The sequence below is a fragment of the Melospiza melodia genome, chromosome 28, assembly GCF_035770615.1.
Source record: "Melospiza melodia melodia isolate bMelMel2 chromosome 28, bMelMel2.pri, whole genome shotgun sequence".
Lineage (NCBI taxonomy): Eukaryota > Metazoa > Chordata > Aves > Passeriformes > Passerellidae > Melospiza > Melospiza melodia.
In genome coordinates, this window is record NC_086221.1 from 6,929,675 (window position 1) to 6,952,566 (window position 22,892).

Consider the following 22,892-nt stretch of genomic DNA (forward strand, 5'->3'; position numbering starts at 1 on the left):
GCAGGCTGAGCACGAAGGGATGGGATGGGATGGGATGGGATGGGATGGGATGGGATGGGATGGGATGGGATGGGATGGGATGGGATGGGAATGGGGATGGGATCCATGGGATGGGATGGGATGGGATGGGATGGGATGGGATGGGATGGGATGGGATGGGATGGGATGGGATGGGATGGGATGGGATGGGATGGGATGGGATGGGATGGGATGGGATGGGATGGGATGGGATGGGATGGGGATGGGGATGGGGATGAAGCCAGGCAGGGGACACCCCAAACGCCCAAGCTCAAGCTGGAACAGGTTTTGGAAAACAACAACCCCCACAGCAGGAGCTTTCCCCCAGCTGCCACGGCTAATCCCGGGTCTAGTGGCCCAACCCTGAGTGGGAGCAGACCGAGGTTGAGCCCAGCTCAGTGGAAAATAATTCCCTCCCCTCGGGCTGCCATTGTTCTGCCCAGGGCTGTCCCAGCCCACAGCACAGCCTGGCTCGGGGTCGGGCAGTGAAACCCATCCGGAGCCCTCCCCTCCTCCCCACGTGGGCTCTCTCCAGCACGGCGCTTCCTTCCTGCCCCGGCTTCCCAAAACAAAGGCCAGATGCTGATGTGGTGGCTCCCGGGGCTCCCTGGATGCCAGCCCAGAGCCTGACGCCCTCAGCCCACATTTCCTGCCGTGCCATGGGGAGCCAGGGTGGGATGGAGGGAAAATCACGGGGCCGTGACCAAACACAGCCAGGGGTTCACCCCTGCAACGCCCACCACGCATGGATCAACCCCTCTGGAAAATGTTCCACGCACAAAACAGCCTCAGGGATGAGGGGTGAGAACCCCCAGACCATGAAATCTTGGTCTTTCTCCACCTCTGCCACCGCCAGGATCCATTCCCTGCTCCACACTGGGATGGTGCTGGTGTGTCCCCCCTGCCAGGGACACCCCAGTGTCCCCAGTGCTCCCACAAACAGCGCCTGGGGCTGCTGGGCTGTGTTGGGGGCAGCTCTGGGGCCGGCAGCAGGTGGGATCAGCTCAGGTTTCCCTGCCCTGCTGCCGGGTCAATGATTAACGCATCGGCTAATCAGCGAGATAAGACAAAAGGGCTGCTGGCTTCTTCCTGCCGTTTGGGGTCTGGAAGCCTGGGGGGACGCAGGGCTGGTTGTGGGGTGCTGTTCAAAGCTGTGCTTTGGGATAGGGATGAAATAATCTGGGTGTTTGCTGCCCAAAACGAGCCCCGGCCTTGCTGGCTTGGTGAGGGACCAGGGCTGGGCCAGGGAGAGCCTGGGGTGCCGAGTGGGGACCCTCGTGTCCAGCCCAGCTCTGCTGCTGCCTGGTTTGGGAAAATGTCCCCATTTCTCCCTCCCGTGGGATGCGGGGGCATTCCCGGCTCGGCTGGGCTCATTAAGCCTCCAAGCTGCATTTGTGTAATCTCTTGGAACTTCGCTGTTAATTGGACCCCTGCGATGCCCGGGGGGACTCGGGAGGGGTGGCAGCGCCAGCCTGGCCCCATTCCCGAGGGGTGGCACTGCCAGCCTGGCCCCATTCCCGAGGGTGGCACTGCCAGCCTGGCCCCATCGCCGAGAGCCACAGGGACCCCGTGGCAGGGCCACCAGCACGGTGGGGCGACACCGGCGTGGGGAGGGCGGCTTGGGCAGGGCGGGGATGCGCCGGAGAGCGCGGCCCAGCCCGGTTTGATGTGATTAGCCCGGCTGGCAGCCGTCTGGGCTGTAAACAAGTCCCTGTAATTAGCCCCAGACGGTGACAGAGGTACGCGCCTCCCATGCTAAAGAGCCAGGCAGCCCCAGCAGGTCCGGCTCCTCCGCTGCCCAGCCCTGTCCCCTCTTCCTTCCTGCCCTCCCTTCGCTGCCTGCGGGCCCTGCCCTGCCCTGCCCTGCCCAGGGATGCGGGGATGCTCCCAGCCTGCAGGAGGTGGCACCGCGGTGGCACTTTGGGGTGGCCTGTCCCTGCCAGCGAGTCCCTGAGAAGGGACGTGCGACAGACCCGTCGGGCAGGCCGGGTGGCACCTGGCTGTCGTTTGCCCTGGCTGCAAACCCTCCCTGCTGCCCGCGGGAGCCGCTCCGGATGCGTTTGCCCGAGCTCCTCTCTCGCTCTCCCCAAAGCATCGGAAGCCGTCGCGGCTCCCTGGGCGCAAGAGGCTGAAATTCCTGGGAATGTTAATCGGCTTTGGCTGGGCGGGAGCGGCCCCCGCCTCCAGCTGGCTGTGGGAGCCCGTGCGGGCTCTGCTGCCAAGGTCACACATTAACCCGGAGCTCGGAATTCAGCACGGGCTCCGCGCTCCCAGCCCGCACAGGGAGCCGCATCCCATCCCATCCCTGCAGGGTCCCCAGGGAGACACAACAACTCCAAAAAGCCCCTCAAAGCAGCGCTGGCAGCTCCCAGGGGCACGGATCCACGCTGGCCTCACCCACGGGGTAAGCTGTTTGTGCTTGAGCTGCCGTCAACACAGCTGCAGGAACAGAGATGCAGAGAAGTAAAATGCAGAGAAATAAAATGCAGAGGAATAAAGGTGCAGAGGAATAAAGGTGCAGAGGAATAAAGGTGCAGAGGAATGAAGGTGCAGAGGAATGAAGGTGCAGAGGAATGAAGATGCAGAGAATGAAGATGCAGAGAATGAAGATGCAGAGAATGAAGATGCAGAGAATGAAGATGCAGAGAATGAAGATGCAGAGAATAAAGATGCAGAGAATAAAGATGCAGAGAATGAAGATGCAGAGGAATAAAAGTGCAGAGAAATAAAGGTGCAGAGAAATAAAGGTGCAGAGCAACAAAGATTCATAACAACAAGGATGCAGAGCAAAAAGATGTAGAGCAAAAAGATGCAGAAAAATAAAGATGCATAACAACAAAGATGCAGAGCAATAAAGATGCATCTTTTGGGGTGAGATAAGCTGAGGTCGGGCAGGGAGAGCAGGAGCAGCCAGTCCTGCCCGACCTGGAGCCGGTCCCACCGAGGAGCCCACGGTGCCTTTTTGGAGCTGGGGTGGCACCAGCTGGAGCAGCCCTTGGTGCCACTGCTGGGCACAGCAGAGTCGCGGCCCTCGCTTTAAAAACGCCTTTGCAGCCCCCCAAATGACGAGGGAGGGTCTCAGCATCTGCTCTGCCGCACAGCACTGTGTCACCAGAGGGGACCGTGGCCTGTTGGCTCACCAGGGATGTGCCAGCGCTGCCAAAGGCTTTTCCTGTGTTTTCCCGCAGGCGCGGCAGGAGCAGTAACCCATTAACCCATTAACCCACCCTGGCTCAGCCATTCGTGCACCCGCAGGTACGGACCGAGACCCCCGCCCCTCCTCTCCCTGTGGCCACCAGAACGGAGCCCCCCGCCCCTCCCTGGCCCGCCACACTTCACCCCCGCAGGTCCAAGGGCTCCAGCTCCATCCCCAGTCCCGACCGATCCCATTCCCGGCCGATCCCAGCAGGGATGGTGGCACCAGCGCTGCCCGCGCACCTGGCACAGCCTGGCACGACGGGACGCGCCTCACCTCCTGCTCTCAGGGGACAATTCCCGAAAACAAAGACAGCGGTGTTATCTCCTCCCAGAAAATCTCGGAACAGCCCAAATCCCCCCGCGCTGCCCCATCCCCTTCCCCTCGCAGGACCCTCCCGCTGCCCCCCGCTCTCAATCCCCCTCTCCCCCAGCTCCATCTCCCCCGGGAGCGGGCAGAGCCGAGTCCGGCTGTCCCTTCCATCCCCACGAACCTGCCCTATCCCGGGATTCTCTCCCATCCCCACGAACCTGCCTTATCCCGGGATTGTCTCCCATCCCCACGTACCTGCCCTGCCCCGGGATTCCTTTCCAGCCCCACGAACCTGCCCTGTCCCGGGATTCTCTCCCATCCCCACGTACCTGCCCTGTCCCGGGATTCTCTCCCATCCCCACGTACCTGCCCTGTCCCGGGATTCTCTCCCATCCCCACGTACCTGCCCTGTCCCGGGATTCCTTTCCATCCCCACGTACCTGCCCTGTCCCGGGATTCCGTGATTCTCTCCCATCCCCACGTACCTGCCCTGTCCCGGCGCTCCGGGCCCCGCTCGCCGCCGCTCCGGGCTCGGCCGCCCGCTCCAGCCCCGCCGTCCCGCCCTGCTCCGGAGCACGCCAGGGAATGGAGCCTGGGCTGCGAAAACTCCGCAAAGCGAAAGGAAAACATCCAAGCCCAGCCAGGGAAACACTTTTTTTTCTGTTTTTTTTTTTTTTTCTGTTTTTTTTTCCCCTTTCTTTCCTCTCTATTTCCCCCCCCCTGCCTGCCCAGGCGCTGCCGCCGCGGCTGCCGGGGTCCTAATTAGAGGCTTTTTAGCCTAAACCTCGGGAGGCAGCCAATGGCTGGAATTCCAGGGCAGGCAGGGAGGGGAAAAGGGGGGGGGGACATTAACCCTACAGGGGAAGGAGCTGCCGATGACATCTGGCTCGCTCCTGCCTCTCATTTTCCGAGCGCCCGCGCCCTTCCCTCCATCTGCGGCTCGGTTCACCCCGGGTCGCCGTTTGATGGCTTTTTATGATCCCGCGCGGTGATTTATTTCCCCGCCGAGATCACAAAGAGTTGAAGCTTCATGAAAGAGGGGGAAGTGTCATTACACCCCAATTGAGAGGTGGAGAAACCTTGGCTGGGCTCTCACAAAGGAGTTAGCCAGCGGCAAGTCGGGATGCCCCAGTTTCCACAAGCCCTGCACACCTGACGAGGCTCCTCCAGACTGCTGCAATTCCACCCCGGCAGGAGCCAGGGGAAAAACTGATCAGAGCACGGCGTCCTGCTGGTGTTCCCGTGCATTTCTCACCGCGCCGTAAGATTTTCCTGCCCGCTGATGTGGTTTTGGGGGCTGAGAATCGACGCGGCATCCCCCAAAACTCCCCCAGACCCGCAGGGACCAGGCTGGGTCTCTGCCACCTGCGCGGTCCCGGGAGCTGGGGCTGGTTTGGGAGCCCTGAGGGGCGCAGATGGCTGGGGTTGGTGCTGGGATCGGGGCTGGGAGCGCAGCCAGAGCTGGTTTGGCACGGGAGGTGCCAGGCTCCGTGACAGTGCCCGTGGCACCGCTGGGCGAGGCCGTGCAGGGCGGTGCTGGGCACAGCTCGTGGTGCTGCTTTGTGGAAGTGGTTGGCCCATCCCAAGGTCAGCTGGGATGGGGTTTGTGATGCCTTCTTAGGATTTTGGCTTTTATCTTTTCCGTACATTTACAATCCTGTAATTCTTAAGTGCATAACTCTAAATTCCATATCCAGTGTGAGCTGCTGCTTTCCCATTTTGACACAACAATTCCTCTCCAGGCCTGGGAATCAACAACACCTCACCGCCTCAGGCCCTGAGAGACGGGAACAAAACTGATTTATTTAGGGGGAACAAACTTGGGGTCAACGGTTTCATTACCTGAAGCTGTAATTGGAAAATTAACCCCCAATACGCAAATGAACCAAACGTATAAAAGTGTGAAAACCCCGTGACCCCGTGGTCCATTTTTGGGTGGGCTCCATCAGCCCTAAATGCACCTGAAGGCCCTTCAATAAATAAATAAATAAATAAATAAATAAATAAATATGCTTTTTATTTTCATAATTTTATTTGATCTCTGATTTTAGGCAGCCTGGATGAGGAGCAACCTGGGACAGTGGAAATTGCCCCCTTTAAAAAGGGATTTTTTAAAGTCCCTTCCAACCCAAACCATTTGAGGATCCTCTGCACAACCCCATGAGCAGGAGGAGGAGGAGGAGGAGGAGGAGGAGGAGGAAGCACCTCAATGCTGCTGTGCCCCCCTGTGCAGGGGTCCCTGTGAGGTCCCCAATGTCCCCACGCTGTTATTCTGCTCCCTGCCCCTTCATCTCGGCCCCGGCGCCGTTGGACTTTGTCCCCGCGGGTGGTGGCAGAGCCCCCCCCTCGTCCCCTGCTGCCCCCATGCTCCTCCATCCGTCCCCAGGGCGGAAAAGTTCCCGGGCAAAGTCCTGGCTGGGCACGGGGAGGGGGACAGAGGGGTCACCGGGGCTCTCCTGTGTCCCCTCCAAGGGCAGGACACGGCTCGGCGGCTCCGTGTGGCCGCAGTGTCCCCAAAGAGGGCGGGACGCGCTTGGTGGCGCTGGGATGGGGCGCTGGCAGCTCCCCCCGACGCCCCTCTAGAGTCTCTGTCTACTCCAGACCCCCCAAATCCTCCTCCAGGGACCCCCGAGGGCATCCTTCCATCCCAGACCCCCCCAAATCCCCCTCCAGTGATCCCCCTCCAGCAACCCCCAAAGCCCGACCCCCAAATCCTCCTGTGATGCCCCTCTCCTTCCCCAGACCCCCCAAACCCTCTCGCTGACCCCAAAATCCCCTCTCCCAGACCCCCAAACTCTCTTAGTGATCCCCCAAACCCTCTGTGATCCCCCCAAACCCTCCACTGACGGCCCCAAACCCTTTGTGACAACCCCAAACCCTCAACCGACCCCCTAAACCCTCCACTGACCCCCAAACGCTCTCAGTGACCCCCAAATCCCCTTCCCCAGACCCCCAAACCCTCCACCGACACCCAAACGCTCTCAGTGACCCCCAAATCCCCTTCCCCAGACCCCCAAACCCTCCACCGACACCCAAACGCTCTCAAGTGACCCCCAAATCCCCTTCCCCAGACCCCCAAACCCTCCACCGACACCCAAACGCTCTCAGTGACCCCAAATCCCCTTCCCCAGACCCCCAAACCCTCCACCGGCCCCCAAACGCTCTCAGTGACCCCCCAAACCTTCCCCAGACCCCCAAACCCTCTCACTGACTCCCAGATCCCCTTCCCCAGACCCCCAAACCCTCTCACTGACTCCCAGATCCCCTTCCCCAGACCCCCAAACCCTCTCACTGACTCCCAGATCCCCTTCCCCAGACCCCCAAACCCTCTCAGTGACCCCCCAAACCCTCCCCAGACCCCCAAAACCTTTCCGCTGACCCTCCTCAGATCCTCACCTTCCCCAGACCCCCCAAAATCCTCCCGGGACCCCCTAAACCCGCCCGTCCATCACCTCCACCCTGACCACGCCCACCAGGCCACGCCCACCCAAGCCCCGCCCATCGGGCCCCGCCCCCTCGGCGCGGCCGCTCCCCCCTGGCGCCCCCTGGCGGCCGCGCGGCGCTGTCGCGGTGTCGCTGCTCCGGCGGGCCCGGCCCGGCCCCGATCGCTCCGGGCCCCACCGGGGACCCCCGGACCCGCCGGGCCGGGCAGGGCCAGGGCCGGGCCGGGGGCCCCGACGCGCTGCGGGCCCCGGGAAGGGCCGGGCCGGGCGCTCCGGGCCGCAGGTCCCGGACGGAGGAGCCGGGAGCGCCTCAGGTACCGAGCAGCGCCCGGAGCGAGCGGGGCCGCGGCATCGCCCCCGTCCCCTCCCCTCGTGCCCTCCCCGGGCTGCCCCCGCCGCTCCTCGCAGCCAAATCCCCGGGAGCCCCCCGGGACTCGCCCCTTCTTCCTCTGCGCCCTCGTTCCCACGGGCTCTGCAGGCCCGTCCTTCTCCCTCCATCATTTTCCCCATCCCTCCATCTCCTTCCTCATCCCTCCATCCCCTTCCTTCTCCCTTCATCCCCATCCCTCCATCCCCTTCCTCATCCCTCCATCCCCTTCCTCCTCCCTGCATCCTTTTCCTCATCCCTTCATCCCCTTCTCTCCATCCCCTTCCTCATCTCTCCGTCCCCTTCCCCGTCTCTCCGTCCCCTTCTCCCTCCCTGCAGCCCCTCCTCAATCCCCCATCCCTCTCCTCTTTCCCCCTTCCCCTTTTTGCCCCTCCTGCCCCCAGAGCTGCCCCCCTGCTCCCTCCTTTTCCCGGCTCTGTCCCTGCGTGTCCTGGAGGGGCTGGTGTGGGTCCAGCTGCTTTTCCACACCTGGTGTCCGTCTGTCCCCCGTCCGTCTGTGTCAGGGAGCCCCCTCCTGAGCCTTTGGGATTCGGGGAACCTTCTCCAGCTCTGGCTCTAAGGAGGGTGAAGGCACGAGGGGGTTTTGGGAGGATGGGGACGAGCTGGGAATTTGGGAGAGGCTGCTCCAGGCAGGGCTGAGGAGGGTTTGGGTTGGGATGGGGGAGTCTGGATGGGGCTGGTGGCCTTAGGAGGGACCCAGCCCTGCTGTGGGGCCGTGCTGGGCTCTTGGGGTGGTTTTAGGGCCTGGCTGGGCTCTGAACTGGCAAACAGGGCTGGGGAGGAGAGCTGGGAGTGCAGGGCAGGAGCCCGGGGAGTTGGGAATCTCTGTGGCTGTGTGGAAGGGATGCTGCTGGAAAATTCACCTGTGGGGAGCAGGGGGAAGCACCCAGGGAGTGCTCAGGGAGCTCCTGGTGGGTTTTTAGTTTATTTGTTCTGTTTTCAGTGTAAAAACTGCCTTTGGTAAGCCACAGCACTTCAGGCTGACCCCTCACAGATGGCGTGGAGGGAGAGGAGTGAAGAAAGAAGAGGCAGAATATTTTCTCCTTGCTGTTATTCCTGAGGGATTTGCTGGGGTGGGAGTGGGAGAGCCCAGGCAGAGAGGAGCCAGCCCCCAGCGCCCAGATGAGCTGGAGCAGGATCTGTGCTGAATTCCTGTGAGGGAATAAATAAATAAATCCCTCGGCTGTCTGGGGCAGGGTGTGGGGTGGCACAGGGGAGGAAGGGCTGGTGCTGCTCTAGGGCTGGCAGGTGTGTGCAGGAGGGCACCTGGCACCGCCTTTGTTTGTTCTCAGCTCGCACAGAAAGAAACTTTTCCTCTCTCCTGGGCGCTTGGCAGGGCGTGGGGCACGGTGGGGAATTCTGCAAGGGCCGAGGGGTGCAGTGGGAGGTGATTTATGGGGCTGTTTTTGGTATGTAGAAATGGAGTGGGACCCTTGGGCAGCTCTGCCACTCTGCGAGCTGTGGGTTCATTGGGAGGAGTGGGAGGCAGGGACTTGAAATGGAAAGAGATTTGCAATGGGAAGAGGCTCCCAATGGAGAAAAGTTTGCATGAAAGGGGTTCCAAGGGAAAGAGGGTTTCAAATGGAAAGAGGGTCCCAATGGAAAAAAGTTTCCAATGAAAGAGGTTTCCAGCAGAAAGAGGTTCCCAATGGAAAGACATTTACAATGGAAGGAGGTTTCCAGTAGAAGGAGGTTCCAAATGGAAAGAGGTTCCCAGCTGGAAGGAGATTTCCAATGGGAAGAGGTTTCCAATGAAAAAAAGTTTCCGATGAAAGAGGTTTCCAGTAGAAAGAGGCTCCCAGTGGAAGGAGGTTCCCAAATGGAAAGAGGTTTTTAATGGAAAAAGGTTTCCAATAGAAAGATATTCCCAATGGAAGGAGATTTCCAATGGAAGGAGGTTTCCAATGGAAGGAGGTTTCCAATGGAAGGAGGTTTCCAATGGAAGGAGGTCCCAAATTGCATTTTCCTGCCCTGGTGCCAGGCTGGGGATCCTGGTGGATCAGGTGGAGACACTGAGCTGCTCTCAGGGCACACCTGGCATCATCCCCTGTCACCTGCCCAAGTTCCCATCAGGGATGACAGAATTTCTCATTTCTCACTACACTTCAAAAAAAAAAAAAAATCAACAGAAAAACCTAGGAGCATTTCTCACTGTGAGTGCTGAGCACAGGAGTGTTCCTCAGTGCCTCCTCCCTGCCTGATCCTTGCCCTGACCGGGTCAGATATCAGAATTTTTGTGTTTTCTGGGTCAGATATCAGAGTTTTTGTGCTTTCTGGTTGGTTTTTTTTTTTCCTTCTCCTCCTCCAAAGCAGAGCAGCTGCTGTTCTCTGACCCTGAAGGACCTTCCCTGCACTGAAGGCACCTTCACATTCCTCAGCAGCAGCAGCAGCTGCCTCACCACCCCTGGCTGCTCACTTTTATTTCCTTCACCCTGCTAAACCCCACTCCTCTCTAAGATCCCAAAGCCAAGAAACAACATATCTCCTATTTAAATTTTTTAAAAATTATTTTTAGCTGTGTATTTTTCATTGCTGTGCAGAGTTTTCTGTGTTGATATAAATGTAATTAATTCAACACAAAATGCACCTGCTTTCCCTGGGTTGTCTGAAGGGAAGTTCAGTCACTCTCCCACCCCCTGCTTTTTCATTTTCTCTGCTTTTATCATTGTTTAATTGTGTTCTCCTTGCCAGGTAGAAGATGGGATGTTTTAGGTGAAACCTGCTTGCCATGAAATCCCGAGGGAGATAGAGGGACTGCAGTGGGAGCTCCTTCTCACTCCTCCACAACAAATCCAACAACTGCCTGATGGTAAGAATTGGTTTTAATTAACATTTGTGACATTAATCAAGGAGCAGAGCAAAGAGTTGGGGCTCCAGCCCTGCTGGGACGGGGAGGGCACGGCTGGGGAGGTGGGTTTGGGATTTGGGATTTGGGATTTGGGATCTGATTGTGCCACCTTTTGTGTCCTGTCCCCAGGGATTTCCTCTCTGCCTGGCGTCATGGGGAGCTGCTGCAGCTGTCTGTGCCCAGACAGCATCCCAGACAACCATCCCACCAAATTCAAGGTAAATTTGTGTCCTTCCAACCCCATCAGAGGGTCTGGGACATCTCGGGGGAGAGCAAACTCCTGCGCACCAACATCCCTCCAGAGGATTTGCAAATTCATCACTTCTAGTTTGGGGGTTTTTCATTTTATTTTTCCCCCTTTTTCCTTAAGAAACTCCTGCTGAAAACGAGTTTGTGTTTGCTGCTAAACTGCCTCTGCTTGGGAAATGCAAGGAAATGGGGGGGACTGGAGAGAAGAACCTTTTATTGCTCAGGGCTGTGCTCCAGACAGAGCAGCTGAGCTGCCAAGGGCTGCCAGCTCCTGCCAGCCACGGATCCCTGCTGGCAGCTGGGGAAAAGGCAGCAGGAAATGGGGGAAATCCGTGGAATTGCAGGAAATGGGGGAAATCCGTGGAACTGCAGTGCCTGGAGCTGCTCAGGGACACCTGGGGGCCCTGTCCAGCTCTGGGTGCTCAGAGCATGGGGGATGTGGAGGGGCTGGAGGGAAGGGAATGGGGCTGGAGCACCTGGAGAAGGGTCTGGAAAATCCTGAGGGAGCTGGGAAGGGGCTGAGCCTGGAGAAAAGGAGGTTTAGGGGCAATTTGGGATCTTGTCCCAGGGAACAGGGACAGGAAGAGAGGGAACGGCCTCAGGCTGGGCTGGGGAGGTCAGCAATGATGAGAGAGACAGGGACACTCTGAGAAATGGTCAGAAAAATGCAAATTTATTGTGGACTAAAAATCCAAATTTATTGTGGACTACCTATGCTCATATACTATTTTGGGAAGGCTGCAATGACTGGTTAATCATCACATAAACAAAATTTAGTATTTTACAACATCTCTCGCTTGCAGAGATCTTGGTGTGATTTTCTTATCCAGTAAGCCAGCCTGGTTTGATCTTCCTGCAATCTTCAGAGCTGGTTGTTCTTGCCAAGGCATCCTGATGATCAAATCTCTTATGGTAACCAGGTCCAAAGTGTTGTGTGTCCCAAAAAGGGGAGGTTTGGGCTGGAAAGCAGCAGGAATTTCCTCGTGGAAAGGGTGGTCGTGCCTTGGAAGTGCCCAGGGAGTTCCCCACAACTTTCCCAATCGTTGTTCTTGGGAAAGGCTGCTGAGAAGATCAGAAGAAAGAATGAAAAACAATTCTGATGTTAACCTGTTACTGTGAACACACGGAGCGCGTCACGGAGAACGCGCGGAGTGCGTTACGGAGATGACAGAAGGGCGGTTTCTTAATTAACCAACGTTAATTTGTTAATGAGCACCGGTGTCCCTGCAGGTGACCAACGTGGACGACGAGGGGCACGAGCTGGGCTCGGGGGTGATGGAGCTGACGCGGCGGGAGCTGATCCTGCACTCGCACAAGCGCGACGCCGTGCGGTGGCCGTACCTGAGCCTGCGGCGCTACGGCTTCGACTCCAACCTGTTCTCCTTCGAGAGCGGCCGCCGCTGCCACACCGGCCAGGGTCAGTGCTGGGACAGGGACAGGGCCTGGGGGCTCCCTGGGGACAGGGACAGTGCCCAAAGGGACAGGGACAGGGCAGGGACAGGGGCTGGGACAGGGGGGCTTCGACTCCAACCTGTTCTCCTTCGAGAGCGGCCGCCGCTGCCACACCAGGCAGGGTCAGTGCTGGGACAGGGACAGGGCAGGGACAGTGCCCAAAGGGACAGGGACAGGGACAGGGGAGCACCCTGAGGACAGGGACAGTGCCCAAAGGGACAGGGACTGGGGGGCTTCGACTCCAACCTGTTCTCTTTCGAGAGCGGCCGCCGCTGCCACACCAGGCAGGGTCAGTGCTGGGACAGGGACAGTGCCAGGGGGGACAGGGACAGGGCAGGGACAGGGACGGGACAGGGACAGAGGGGCTGCAGGTCTTTGGCTCCAACCTGTTCTCTTTCGAGAGCAGCCACCGCTGCCACACCGGCCAGGGTCAGTGCTGGGACAGGGACAGTGCCAGGGGGGACAAGGACAGGGCCTGGGGGCTCCCTGGGACAGGGACGGTGCCAGGGGGAACAGGAACAGTGACAGGGACAGTGCCTGGGGGGCTCTGAGTCTGACCTTTTCTCCTTCGAGAGCGGCCGCCGCTGTCACACTGGCCAGGACAGGGACAGGGACAGGGACAGGGGACAGGGGCAGGGCAGGGACAGGGACAGGGACAGGGACAGGGACAGGGACAGGGACAGGGGAAGTGGCAGTGCCTGGCCAGGGTCAGTGCTCGGGACAGGGGCAGGGCCTGGGGGCTCCCTGGGGGCTGGATCCATGCCTGAGGGGTTCCCTGGATAAATGGTCAGTGCCTGGGGGCTCCCTGGGAGCAGCAATGCTGAGATTTCTCTCCCCTTGATGCCTGGAGAGGCTACCTAGACAGAGTTAAAGGAATAAAGTAGGGATTTGTTAAAATACAGTGACAGTGACCCCTGTTTATTAAAATATGGTGACAGGGCTGCTGGGGAAGGGCTGTCCCTGTCCCCTCACCTTGTCCCCCCATCCTGCCTGCCCAAGGTGAATTTTCGGGGATACAGCATAAGAGCCTTGGCTCCATCCAACATGGACTCAGAGTCATGAGTTTTCACACTTTTATAAGTTTTGCTCCATTTCCATATTGGGGTCAATTGTCCAGTTCCAGCTCCAGGTTGTGCAGTCCCATCCTCCCAGTTTGCTCTCCTCAATTTGCTCAGAGCTCTGATTTTGGAACTCTGTGACAGAGGAGAAGGTTTCCCACCACGTTTCCCTGATGTTGAGAGCATGGAGAGGGAAGTGACTCACCCGGGAGCTGGTGCCAAGTCACAGCAGCACTGGGAATAGTCTGGGAATTGAGGAATCGCAGTTTTACACTGGTGCCTCCTGGTTCCTTCACCAGTCTGGCTCTGATGCTTTTTAAAAGAGCCGAGCATTTCCTTGGCGTCTGCATCCCCTGGGAGAGAAGCAAAAGTTGTTTCCTCGTTCTGTTCATGTGTTTGTAAACTCCAAAAGGGCTCCCGTGAGCGCTCAGGGTCTGTGTGAATCTGCGCTGGCATCTGCTGCTCTTTAATGTTTATTTCAGTGGGGTTTTCCTCTCCCATCAGGGAATTTGTCCTTTGCTTTCTGCTTTGCCTTTTGCAGTGGTGAAAATGTAATCCAGGGATAAAAGTTCTGCCCTCTGTGTGGTTTGGTTCTGTTCAGGCCCAGGCAGGGGGGATGAAGCAGAGCTCTCACACCCTGCAGAGTTTTTATCAGGCAGAAATGGGAGGGGTGATGTGTTTTGTTGAATTTTCTCCCTTCTTTAAAGGATTTTATCCTGCTTATTAATTTTACCTGGAGCCCTCCTTGCTGATGCTGCTCCCCACCTGATGCAAGGCAGATCCAGCTGGGTTTTTTGGTGGAAAATGAGGATGTTTGGGAGCAGCCCTTGTTGCCAGGCTGCTCCTGTTGCCATGGCTGTGCTGTGTGTGTGTGTGCCAGCCTGGGATTGGCTCCTGGGCTGGGCTGCTCCTTCAATCCCAGAGATTTTTTTAAAAAATTTTATTTTATTTTATTTTATTTTATTTTATTTTATTTTATTTTATTTTATTTTATTTTATTTTATTTTATTTTATTTTATTTTATTTTATTTTATTTCATTTCATTTCATTTCATTTTTTATTTTATTTTATTTTTTATTTTATTTTATATTTTATTTTATTTTATTTCATTTCATTTTATATTTTATTTTATTTTATTTTATTTTATTTTATTTTATTTTACTTTATTTTATTTTATTTTATTTTATTTCATTTTTTATTTTATTTTATCTTTTACTTTATATTTTATTTTATTTTATTTTTTATTTTATTTTATTTTATTTTATTTTATTTTTATTTTATTTTATATTTTATTTTATTTTATTTTATTTTATTTTATTTTATTTTATTTTATTTTATTTTATTTTACTTTATTTTATTTTATTTTATTTTACTTTATTTTATTTTGTTTTATTTTATTTTATTTTATTTTATTTTTATTTTTATTTTATTTTACATTTCCATCCCTCCCTCCCGTGCACGGGGCCCAGCCCAGCTTTGAGGAGTCACTGCCTGGATTTTCCCCTGGGGTTCAGCAGGAGAGGGGAGCGGCTCACCCGGCCCCCCACACCTGTGTGGGCTGAGATTCCACTGCACTGAGGGGGTTCAAAGCCAGCCTGGACTTCTGGCAGGTTGGGAGTGGAACTGGATGATTTTTAAGGTCTCTCCCAACCCAAACCATTCTGTTTCCCATGATTTCTGCTGTTATTTCCTGAATAATCCACAGGGTTCTTAGTTGTGGCTTGATGGCATTAAACAACAGCAGAATAAATCAGAATTCATTTAGGAATGCGAACAACGCATCTTTTTAAATTTTTAATTTTTTTTTTTATATTTTAAAATATTTTTTTTAAAGCAGGATCATTTCCTCGCTGTTCTAACCCTCCTCTCTCTCTGTCCCCTTGGCAGGGATTTTTGCCTTCAAGTGCTCCAGAGCAGAGGAGATCTTCAACCTGCTGCAGGACCTGATGCAGTGCAACAGCATCAACGTGGTGGAGGAGCCCGTGGTGGTGACCAGGAGCAGCCACCCTGCGGAGGGGGAGCTGGCCCACAGCCCCCAGGGCCCCCCCGGTAAGGGACAGCACAGGGACACGGGGCTGGGCTGTGCCTTGGTCTGGAAAGTCTGCTAAGAAGGCAGGAACGTGCCTTGAAATGGAGGATTTAAACCCCCTCCCTCCTAATAATTGTAATTTTGAAATTAAGGGGTTCTCAAGGGAAGGTGTGTGATAGGAATAACGATTTTTTTATCAGGGAAAAAAAAAATTAAGTAAAAAGGCAGTAATACAAAGCAGCCCTGACAGAATCAAAGCAGGAGCTGGGTGGTGGCACAGTCCCATTCCATGGTGGCAAGGGGACAGCACAGGGCTGGGCTGTGTCTTGGTTTGGAAAGCCTGCTAAGAAGGCAGGAACCTGCCTTGAAATGGAGGATTTAAACCCCCTTCCCTCCTAATAATTGTAATTTTGAAATTAAGGGGTTCTCAAGGGAAGATGCGTGATAGGAATAACAGTTCTTTGTTAGGGAAAAAAAAATAAAAATAAATTAATTATAATCCCTCCTGATTATTGAAGTCAAGGGGTTCTCAGGGGAAGATATGGGAGGAGGAATAACAGTTTTTTTATTAGGGAAAAAATAAAAATAAAATAAAAATGCAGTAACACAGAGCAACCCTGACAGTCAGAATATGGCCTGACACTCTGTAGGTCAGGGTGGTGGCACAGTCCCATTCCTTGGTGGTGGCACAGTCCCATTCCATGAGGCTCAGTCCTCCTGCAGTGCCAGATGTGGTTCTGCTGGAGCGTTGGAATGGCTCAGTTCCTGTCTCCATGAGGAATTCTTTAGATTCAAAGGAGGGCCTGGCCCTGGGATGGCGCCTGCACAGGCTGGTTTTACCTTCCAGGGTGTCCACAAGAGCCCAGCTCCCTCTGGAAGTGTAATAATTCTATTTTGTACCAATGTAATGCTCCTCTGCCTTGATTCCCTCACAGGTCTGGGCTACACTGGGCTTCCCAATGGATTTCACAGCTTCCCTGGAGAATCCCGGTCCTGCTCTGCAGCCCAGCAGCCCTCAGTGAGCAGCCTGAGACATTCCTCTGCGGGGGAAGACTCTACCCACCCTCTCCTGGGGCCTGAGGAGCAGGTAAACCCATCCTCAGCTCTGCTGGCTGCAGTTCTGGGTTTCCGTCACCCAAAGCTCAGGGGATCCTCACACCTTGTCCCTCTTTTCATTCTCTTTATTTCATTTTACTCCTGGTGGCTCCTCCTCTTTGATACTTCACCAGAACTGGTGTTCTGTCAAAAAAAATCTGAGTTTTGTCCTCAACTCGTTGGTATTTGGGTGGCAGTGACCTGCCAGCTGTCACACAAACACCTAAATTCTGACTTAGAAGGCTTGATTTATTATTTTATTATATATATTATATTAAAACTATACTAAAAGAATAGAAGAAAGGATTTTATTAGAAGGTTAGCTAAGAATAGAAAAAGAATGATAAAATCTTGTGACACACTGAGACAGTCTGGACAGCTGTACTGTGATTGGCCATTAATTAGAAATAATTAATATGGACTAATCGAAGATGCACTTGTTGCATTCTACAGCAGTAGATAATTATTGTTTACATTTTGTTTTTGAGGCTTCTCAGGAAAGGATTTTTCATAAAACATGTCTGTGGCAGGGAAATTCCTGCAGCTGTCCATCCATGAGGACACGCGGCGTGTGTGTGCAGCTGCGCTCTCATCCCAGCCCACAAAACCCAAACCAACTCCTACGTTTTACCTCCCAAAACCTCCCCAACTTCCAAAATCCCGTCTCCTCTGAGGAATCCCCCTCTCCTGGCGGTTTCTCAGCTGCTTTGCCCTGGCCTGTGCTGTCTCCTCCTTTCACTGTCCCTCTGCTTCTCTCTCCTTGCAGTCCCACACCTACGTCAACACCGGCGAGCCGGAGCCGAGGGGCCGCCACTGTTTGCACCCCCTGCCTGAAGCCCACCCTCCTTTCCCCCCTAGGAACCACAGCTGCTCCCTGGAAGACCGGAGCCCCCAGGTCCTCCTGCAGCCAGGGGAGGTGAAATTCGTGCTGGCTCCCACCTCGGGTTACCGCCGGCTGTGCCGGCAGCCCCGGCCATGCCGGCCTCACCTCTGCGCCCCCAACAACAACAACAACGAGCGCCAGCAGGGCTGTCCGTCCCCACAGTGTGTCTATGAGAACCTCAACGGGCTGGTGGCCCCCAGCAGCTCGTCCCTGTGCCGGGCTGGCCGCCCCAAGGCGTCCCGGGAGGACGGCAGCTGCTCCCAGCGCCGCTCGGCGCTGCTGCACTACGAGAACCTGCCGGCGCTGCCGCCGGTGTGGGAGCTGCAGCCGGCCCAGCACAGGGATGAGGACGCTGGCCTGGCACCCACACCATCCCCAAACGGCTTCTCTGAGGCTGGAGAGGAGGAGCCCCTGCAGAACCCCGCGGGCTCGGAGCCGCGCCGCGCTTTCCTGCCCAGGCCCCGGCGCAGCCGCCTGCCCAACGTCTTCAGCTTCGACTTCCCCCGGCCCTGCCCGGAGCCGCCACGGCAGCTCAACTACATCCAGGTGGAGCTGGAGCCCGAGGCCTGCAAGGGACAACAGGAGCCCAGGGTGGCGGCCCCTGGCAGCCCCGGTGCCCGCCGCACCGACTCCTATGCCATCATCGACCTCAAGAAGACGGCGGCCATGTCCAGCCTGCAGCGGGCCCTGCCCAGGGATGATGGCACCTCGAGGAAAACTCGCCACAACAGCACTGACCTGCCCCTCTGAGGGCCCCAAGTGCCAGCCCCGTGTCATGGCTTTGGTCCCTGCCCCTCTCTGTGTCCTGTCCCCCCTGAGTGTGGCTCCCTCTCTCGCCATTGCCATCGCCGGGGCCCAGCGTGGCTCCTGCAGCTGCTGCTGTTGAGGCTCTGTCTGTCTGTCTGTCCTCCCCTCTCTGTGTGTTGCTCGTTTTTCAAGCCTTGTGGGATGTTTGGTGGTTTTTCAAGCCTTGTGGGATGTGTGGTGGTTTTTCAAGCCTTGTGGGATGTGTGGTGACTCTGAGGGTGGAATTGCGGTGGCGCAGCCTGGGCTGGGGCAGGGCAGAGGCAGCTGGGCAGTGCCTCGGGGCAGTGCTCCCAAAACTGAGCTGCTTCAGGAGCTCTGTGCAAATGGAGCTTGTTCCTCGTGGATTTCACACCTCCAGGAGAGCTCCGTGGTGGGGCCACTCCAGAGCTGGGCTTTGCCTTGTGCTGCCAGTGGTGCCTGGAGATGAGGAGCTCACGCCGTGGCCTTTCCCCCCTCAGCTCGTTGTTCGTTCCTGAAGCTTTTATCCTTCTGTCCCTGTCTCAGATCCAATTTCAATTGGGCAGCTGCAATGAAACCAGGAGGACACAGAGCCATGGGCACACACTGTGATCACAGAAACCTGATTGCCTAAATCCTTAAATTCCCTCCCCTGCTTTAGAAGAGGAGGGAAAGGCCACAACCATGAGGGAGACTGGAAGTTTGGTCTAGAAAACTTCACTTGTGCCATACCCTGCTTTGTTTTTTTTGGTTTTTTTTTTTTTTTTTTTACCAGGGTTCTATTTGGCAGCTACTGAGAAGTGCTGTGGGTTTATTTATTTGTTTACTTATTTATTTATGAGCCGCTCCTTTGCATCCCAGTTCGTTGCCAAACTGGTGCCAGTCTGCAGCCTGTGCTCGCCGGGGCTCGCTCCTGCTTGGGAGGACGGGTCCCAAAAGAGCTTGGTGGCTTTGCTGAGCCACCAGCTGGGGGAAAAACACTGTGGAGAGGAGCGGCTGGGCATGCAGAATGTATGAACTGGGGGGGCTGAGTGTCGGGGGGTGGGTGGGAAATGGAATGGGAGCCGTGGGAGTGGGAGCAGAGCCGCCGGGCAGCCGAGCTTGGAGCGGCATCAAAGCGACACCCACGAGCCCGGCTGGGGCTGGGAGCAGCCCGGCTCGGTGGCAGCAGGGGATGTGCACTTTGTTCTCTCAGCTGTGGGCCTGGGAGGGCTCAGGTTCTGGGTACATTCGTGGCCTTTTGCTGTGGATTTCTGTCTCGATGCCGGGGTGGCGCTGGGCTGCCCTGGGATGTCCCCTTGTCCCTCCCCGTGGGACGCGCGGCACCTCGGCCTTTCCCTGGATTTCTGTGCCTGTTCTGATGGAGAGCAGTGCTCTGGGGTGCTCTGGGATGCTCTGGGGTGCTCTGGGGTGCTCTGGGGTGCTCTGGGATGCTCTGGGGTGCTTTGGGATCTTGTGGGATTCTCTGGGGTGCTCGGGGATCCTCTGGGGTGCTCTGGGATGCTCTGGAGTGCTCTGGGATGCTCTGGGTTGCTCTGGAGTGCTCTAGGATTCTCTGAGGTTCTCTGGGATGCTCTGGGATTCTCTGGGGGGCTCTGGGATCCTCTGGAATGCTCTGGGATTCTATGGGATTCTCTGGGATGCCCTGGGATCCTCTGGGATGCTCTGGGATCCTTTAGGATGCTCTGGGATCCTCTGGGGTGCTCTGGGATCCTCTGGAATTCTCTGGAGTGCTCTGGGATGCTCTAGGATTCTCCGAGGTTCTCTGGGGTGCTCTGGGATGCTCTGGGGTGCCCTGGATCCCCCCTCCCTGCCGGCTGTGCCCGTGTTCCTCCTGGGACAGGGGCTGGCTGCAGTGCCAGCCCTCGTGTCCCCCTTGTCCTTTTCCTGCTGTTGACCCCCGTGGATGAGGAAGGAGCCCCATCCCCCAGCTCCAGCTCCAGGCCTTGCGAATTCTCAAGTTCTGCCTTTTTTTAATTTTGTTTTTTGGTGCTGTCCTGTCCTGTTGAGCTGTTGGGGACAAGGCCAGGTGTCCCCGGTGCCAGTGGTGCCATGTTTGTGTCGCAGAACGTGCAGTCCTTGGCTTGCTGTTGCACTATCAATTCCAAGTGTGCCACGTGCTTCAATCCACTGGTTTTTCTTTTCATTTTGGAGGTCCTTGTGCTCGTCTTCCATTCTTTCATCTGTCCCTTGTGCCACCTGTAACTGAAAGGAGACCCAAGTAATATATTTTTATATGTATAGCAAATGACTTTATTTGAAAGGAAAAAAAAAACAAAACAAAAAACAACCCCCACCCCAAGTAATGTATCCCCCTAAATCCAGCTTTCATTTAGGGAAGTGAGAGAAGAAATTGTTTATATCTATCTATCTATATAAATATATATATATATATATATAATATAAAAGTTAACTGCGTTAAGCTTTAAATAAAGTATTTAAATAAAGAATTTCTAAGCTGTCAGTGTCACCCTGTGGGACAGCACAACTCCCTCCGGAGCCTCAGGAGGAGCCTGCTGGAAATACAAAATCCCTTTTTGCCCAGAAAGGGAAAAAAGGACGGAATGTTTTCCAATTCCATGAGGGCCCTTCCCAGGGAAATTAAATTCCAGGGAAGGTGCTGGGGTGGCTCTTTGTGCCACCCCAATTCTGGGATCAGAGAATTCCCCCTGCAGTGCTGGGTTTGCCTTCTTTTTTCTACTTTTTGCTTCTTTTTTCTACCTTTTCCACCTTTTTTCTACCTCTGTCAAGGTCAGGATTGAAGGCACATGAGATCATGGTTTGTGTTCAGGTCAAACGCAGAAAATCCAAAATTTTCAGCATCCACAACTCCAGCACTGGGGTTCCTTAAAAAATCTGGCAAAATCCCATTTTGGTGGCTCCAGCAGAGCTTTGTGTTGGGAAATCGCTTGTTTTTAAAATTTCAAAAGTTTAATAGTAATAAAATGTTTATAAAAATAGTAATACAGTTGGAGTAATAATAATTTGGACAATTTGGATTGGGACAATATGAGACAATAAAAACAAAAAGTTACGGACAGGCTGGGTATACCTTTTTGTGGGCAAAATAAGCCTGAAAAAGGACCCACGTTAACAAAGGATTAACCCTTAAAAACAGCAGCCTGTTGCATATTCATACACCTCATAGATGATGCATAAATTCCATTCAAACACAGGATTCTGTCTGCTCAGTGCCAACTTCTTTCTCCAAATCCTTTGAGGTGGGAAGAAGTTAATTTCGTCTGATGACGGGGCAAGAAATTCCTTTTCTCTGAAAGATTCAGATGTCCTGTGGCTCTAGGGATGCTCTAGGATTCTCACTGTGAGTCCTCTCTTTAAAAAAAAGTACCTTACATAGCATAGTTTCTATTTTAACTTTTTTTATATAACCTAAAACTATATTTAACACACTAGTTAAGAGAATTAACACAGCATCACTTCCTAACACAACACATATAATATTAATTTTAATATTTGTGCAAAGCCAATGATAAAATATGCATTTTTCACATCTAAAACTGTATTTAACACACTATTTAAGAGAATCAAAACAGCATCGCTTCCTAGCACAACACATATAATATTTATTTGAATATTTGCGAGAAGCCAATGATAAAATACGCATTTTTCACAGGATTCTGCTCGGGTGTTCGGGGCCGTCCCCGCAGCTCGGGTGACACTTTTGGGACTCTCCCTGAGCTGTGTCGCAGCTTCCTCTAGTGGCCGTGGGGGAAACGCTTCCAGAGGAGGATCCGGGCTGGAATTCCAGTCCGTGCTCCCTTCATCCCTTCAATTCTGTGATTTGGGGTCTGTTTTTCCCTGTGGTTGTTTTATTCGGCTTGGTGATGCTCCCCCGGTGCGTTGTGTCCTTATGGAACCCTGTAAATGTGGATTTTTATGGATTTTCCTTTGGGCCTGGCACCTTCTGCTGGGCTTTCCCCAGGTGAAGCCTGCAAATGTGGATTTTTATGGATTTTCCTTTGGGCCTGGCACCTTCTGCTGGGCTTTCCCCGAGTGCTGCTGGCTCGGATGGGAAACTGGATCGGGACACTCCAGCCGTGGAACGCCCTCAGCAGGATTCTCACCTTGGATGCATCCATGAATGTGCCTTTGGCTCTCAGGGGTCCATCCTGCAACAGCTGAGTGGGAAAAACCCTCCCAAACCTGCTCTGGAATCTGTCCCTGGAGCTGAGGGGATGCTCTGAGATCTCCTCTGTGCCAAGCTCACGCGGTTCAGCTTGGTGCTTTGGCAACTGGAAAATTGAGGGACGAGCTGCTTCAGGGAAAAGTTCGCCGAGATTTTGGCTCCCGAAAAAAAGGGTTTAGGCGGCAAAATGAGGTGAATTTGGGTGGCGCTGAGCCCTGGGGGTGGGGATGGTTCTGTGTGATCCCATTTGGACTGTCCTGGCCTTGCTGGGCTCCTTCCCGCACCTGGAATTGGGATTTTGGGATGTCTCGTGAGCAGCCGTGGCTGAGCAGAGGGAATATCCCTGCCTTGACCTTTTGAAGTGGTTCTTGTTTGAGTCTGAGTTAATCCATCACATTTCTCCCCCTGGTATTTCCTCCCTGGTCAATGCACACAGATTTTCCCCTTTTCCCCTTCCCAGGAACCTCCTGATGGGAGCAGAGCTTCTCCCAGTGCTCCATGGTCTCATCTGGGAGGGTTTTTTTCCCTTCTCACCCATTTCAGGTGCTGGAATCCCTGTGAGCTCTGCGTTCCTTACAGTGAGGGGAAAGGGGAGGTGCTGGAGGTTAAAGGATCTTTATTCCCGCAGACACTCGAATGTGTTTGTTGTTTCTGAGGAATTCTTCTTGTTTCTGAGGAATTCTTGTTGTTTCTGAGGAATTCTTGTTTTTTCTGAGGAATTCTTGTCTTTCTCACCTCACCCGTGCCGCTCACTGGCAGCAAAACCAAAGCAGGGGTGGCATTTCCAGCTCCCTGTTTTCTCGTTGTCCCTCCGTGTGACGCCGCTCGAGCGGAGGATCATTAATGAATGATTGCTAATGAACCCCATTTCCTAATTGCAGCCCCCGGGAAGGCTGCATTGAGTCTTCCTGGGAATTTTGTCTTTTCCCCAGACTTGGCTGCTCTGGAGGTGCTGCTCAGAGGCAGCAGAACAGGTTTGGGTTCCTGTGCTGGAGGTGGATTCATTACT

The 22,892-nt window shown here is 54.6% G+C and overlaps 1 protein-coding gene across 1 annotated transcript; it reads left to right on the forward strand.

Annotated features, from left to right (window-relative positions):
- Window positions 1-7,201: 7,201 nt before the first annotated feature.
- On the forward strand, window positions 7,202-18,467 carry FRS3 (fibroblast growth factor receptor substrate 3). The gene is made up of 7 exons (XM_063177943.1): window positions 7,202-7,283; window positions 10,049-10,166; window positions 10,335-10,423; window positions 11,685-11,871; window positions 14,852-15,013; window positions 15,929-16,080; window positions 16,855-18,467. Exons 3-7 carry the CDS (start codon window positions 10,358-10,360, stop codon window positions 17,719-17,721), a joined length of 1,434 nt encoding a protein of 477 aa, XP_063034013.1. The 5' UTR covers window positions 7,202-7,283; window positions 10,049-10,166; window positions 10,335-10,357; the 3' UTR covers window positions 17,722-18,467.
- Window positions 18,468-22,892: the final 4,425 nt, after the last annotated feature.

Bases quoted from the DNA above. Each gene is read 5' to 3' on its own strand.
- FRS3 (XM_063177943.1), top strand. From the start codon at position 10,358: ATGGGGAGCTGCTGCAGCTGTCTGTGCCCAGACAGCATCCCAGACAAC. The intron at 10,424-11,684 runs GTAAATTTGTGT...GTGTCCCTGCAG, and splicing joins ACCATCCCACCAAATTCAAG to GTGACCAACGTGGACGACGA. The intron at 11,872-14,851 runs GTCAGTGCTGGG...TCCCCTTGGCAG, and splicing joins CCGCTGCCACACCGGCCAGG to GGATTTTTGCCTTCAAGTGC.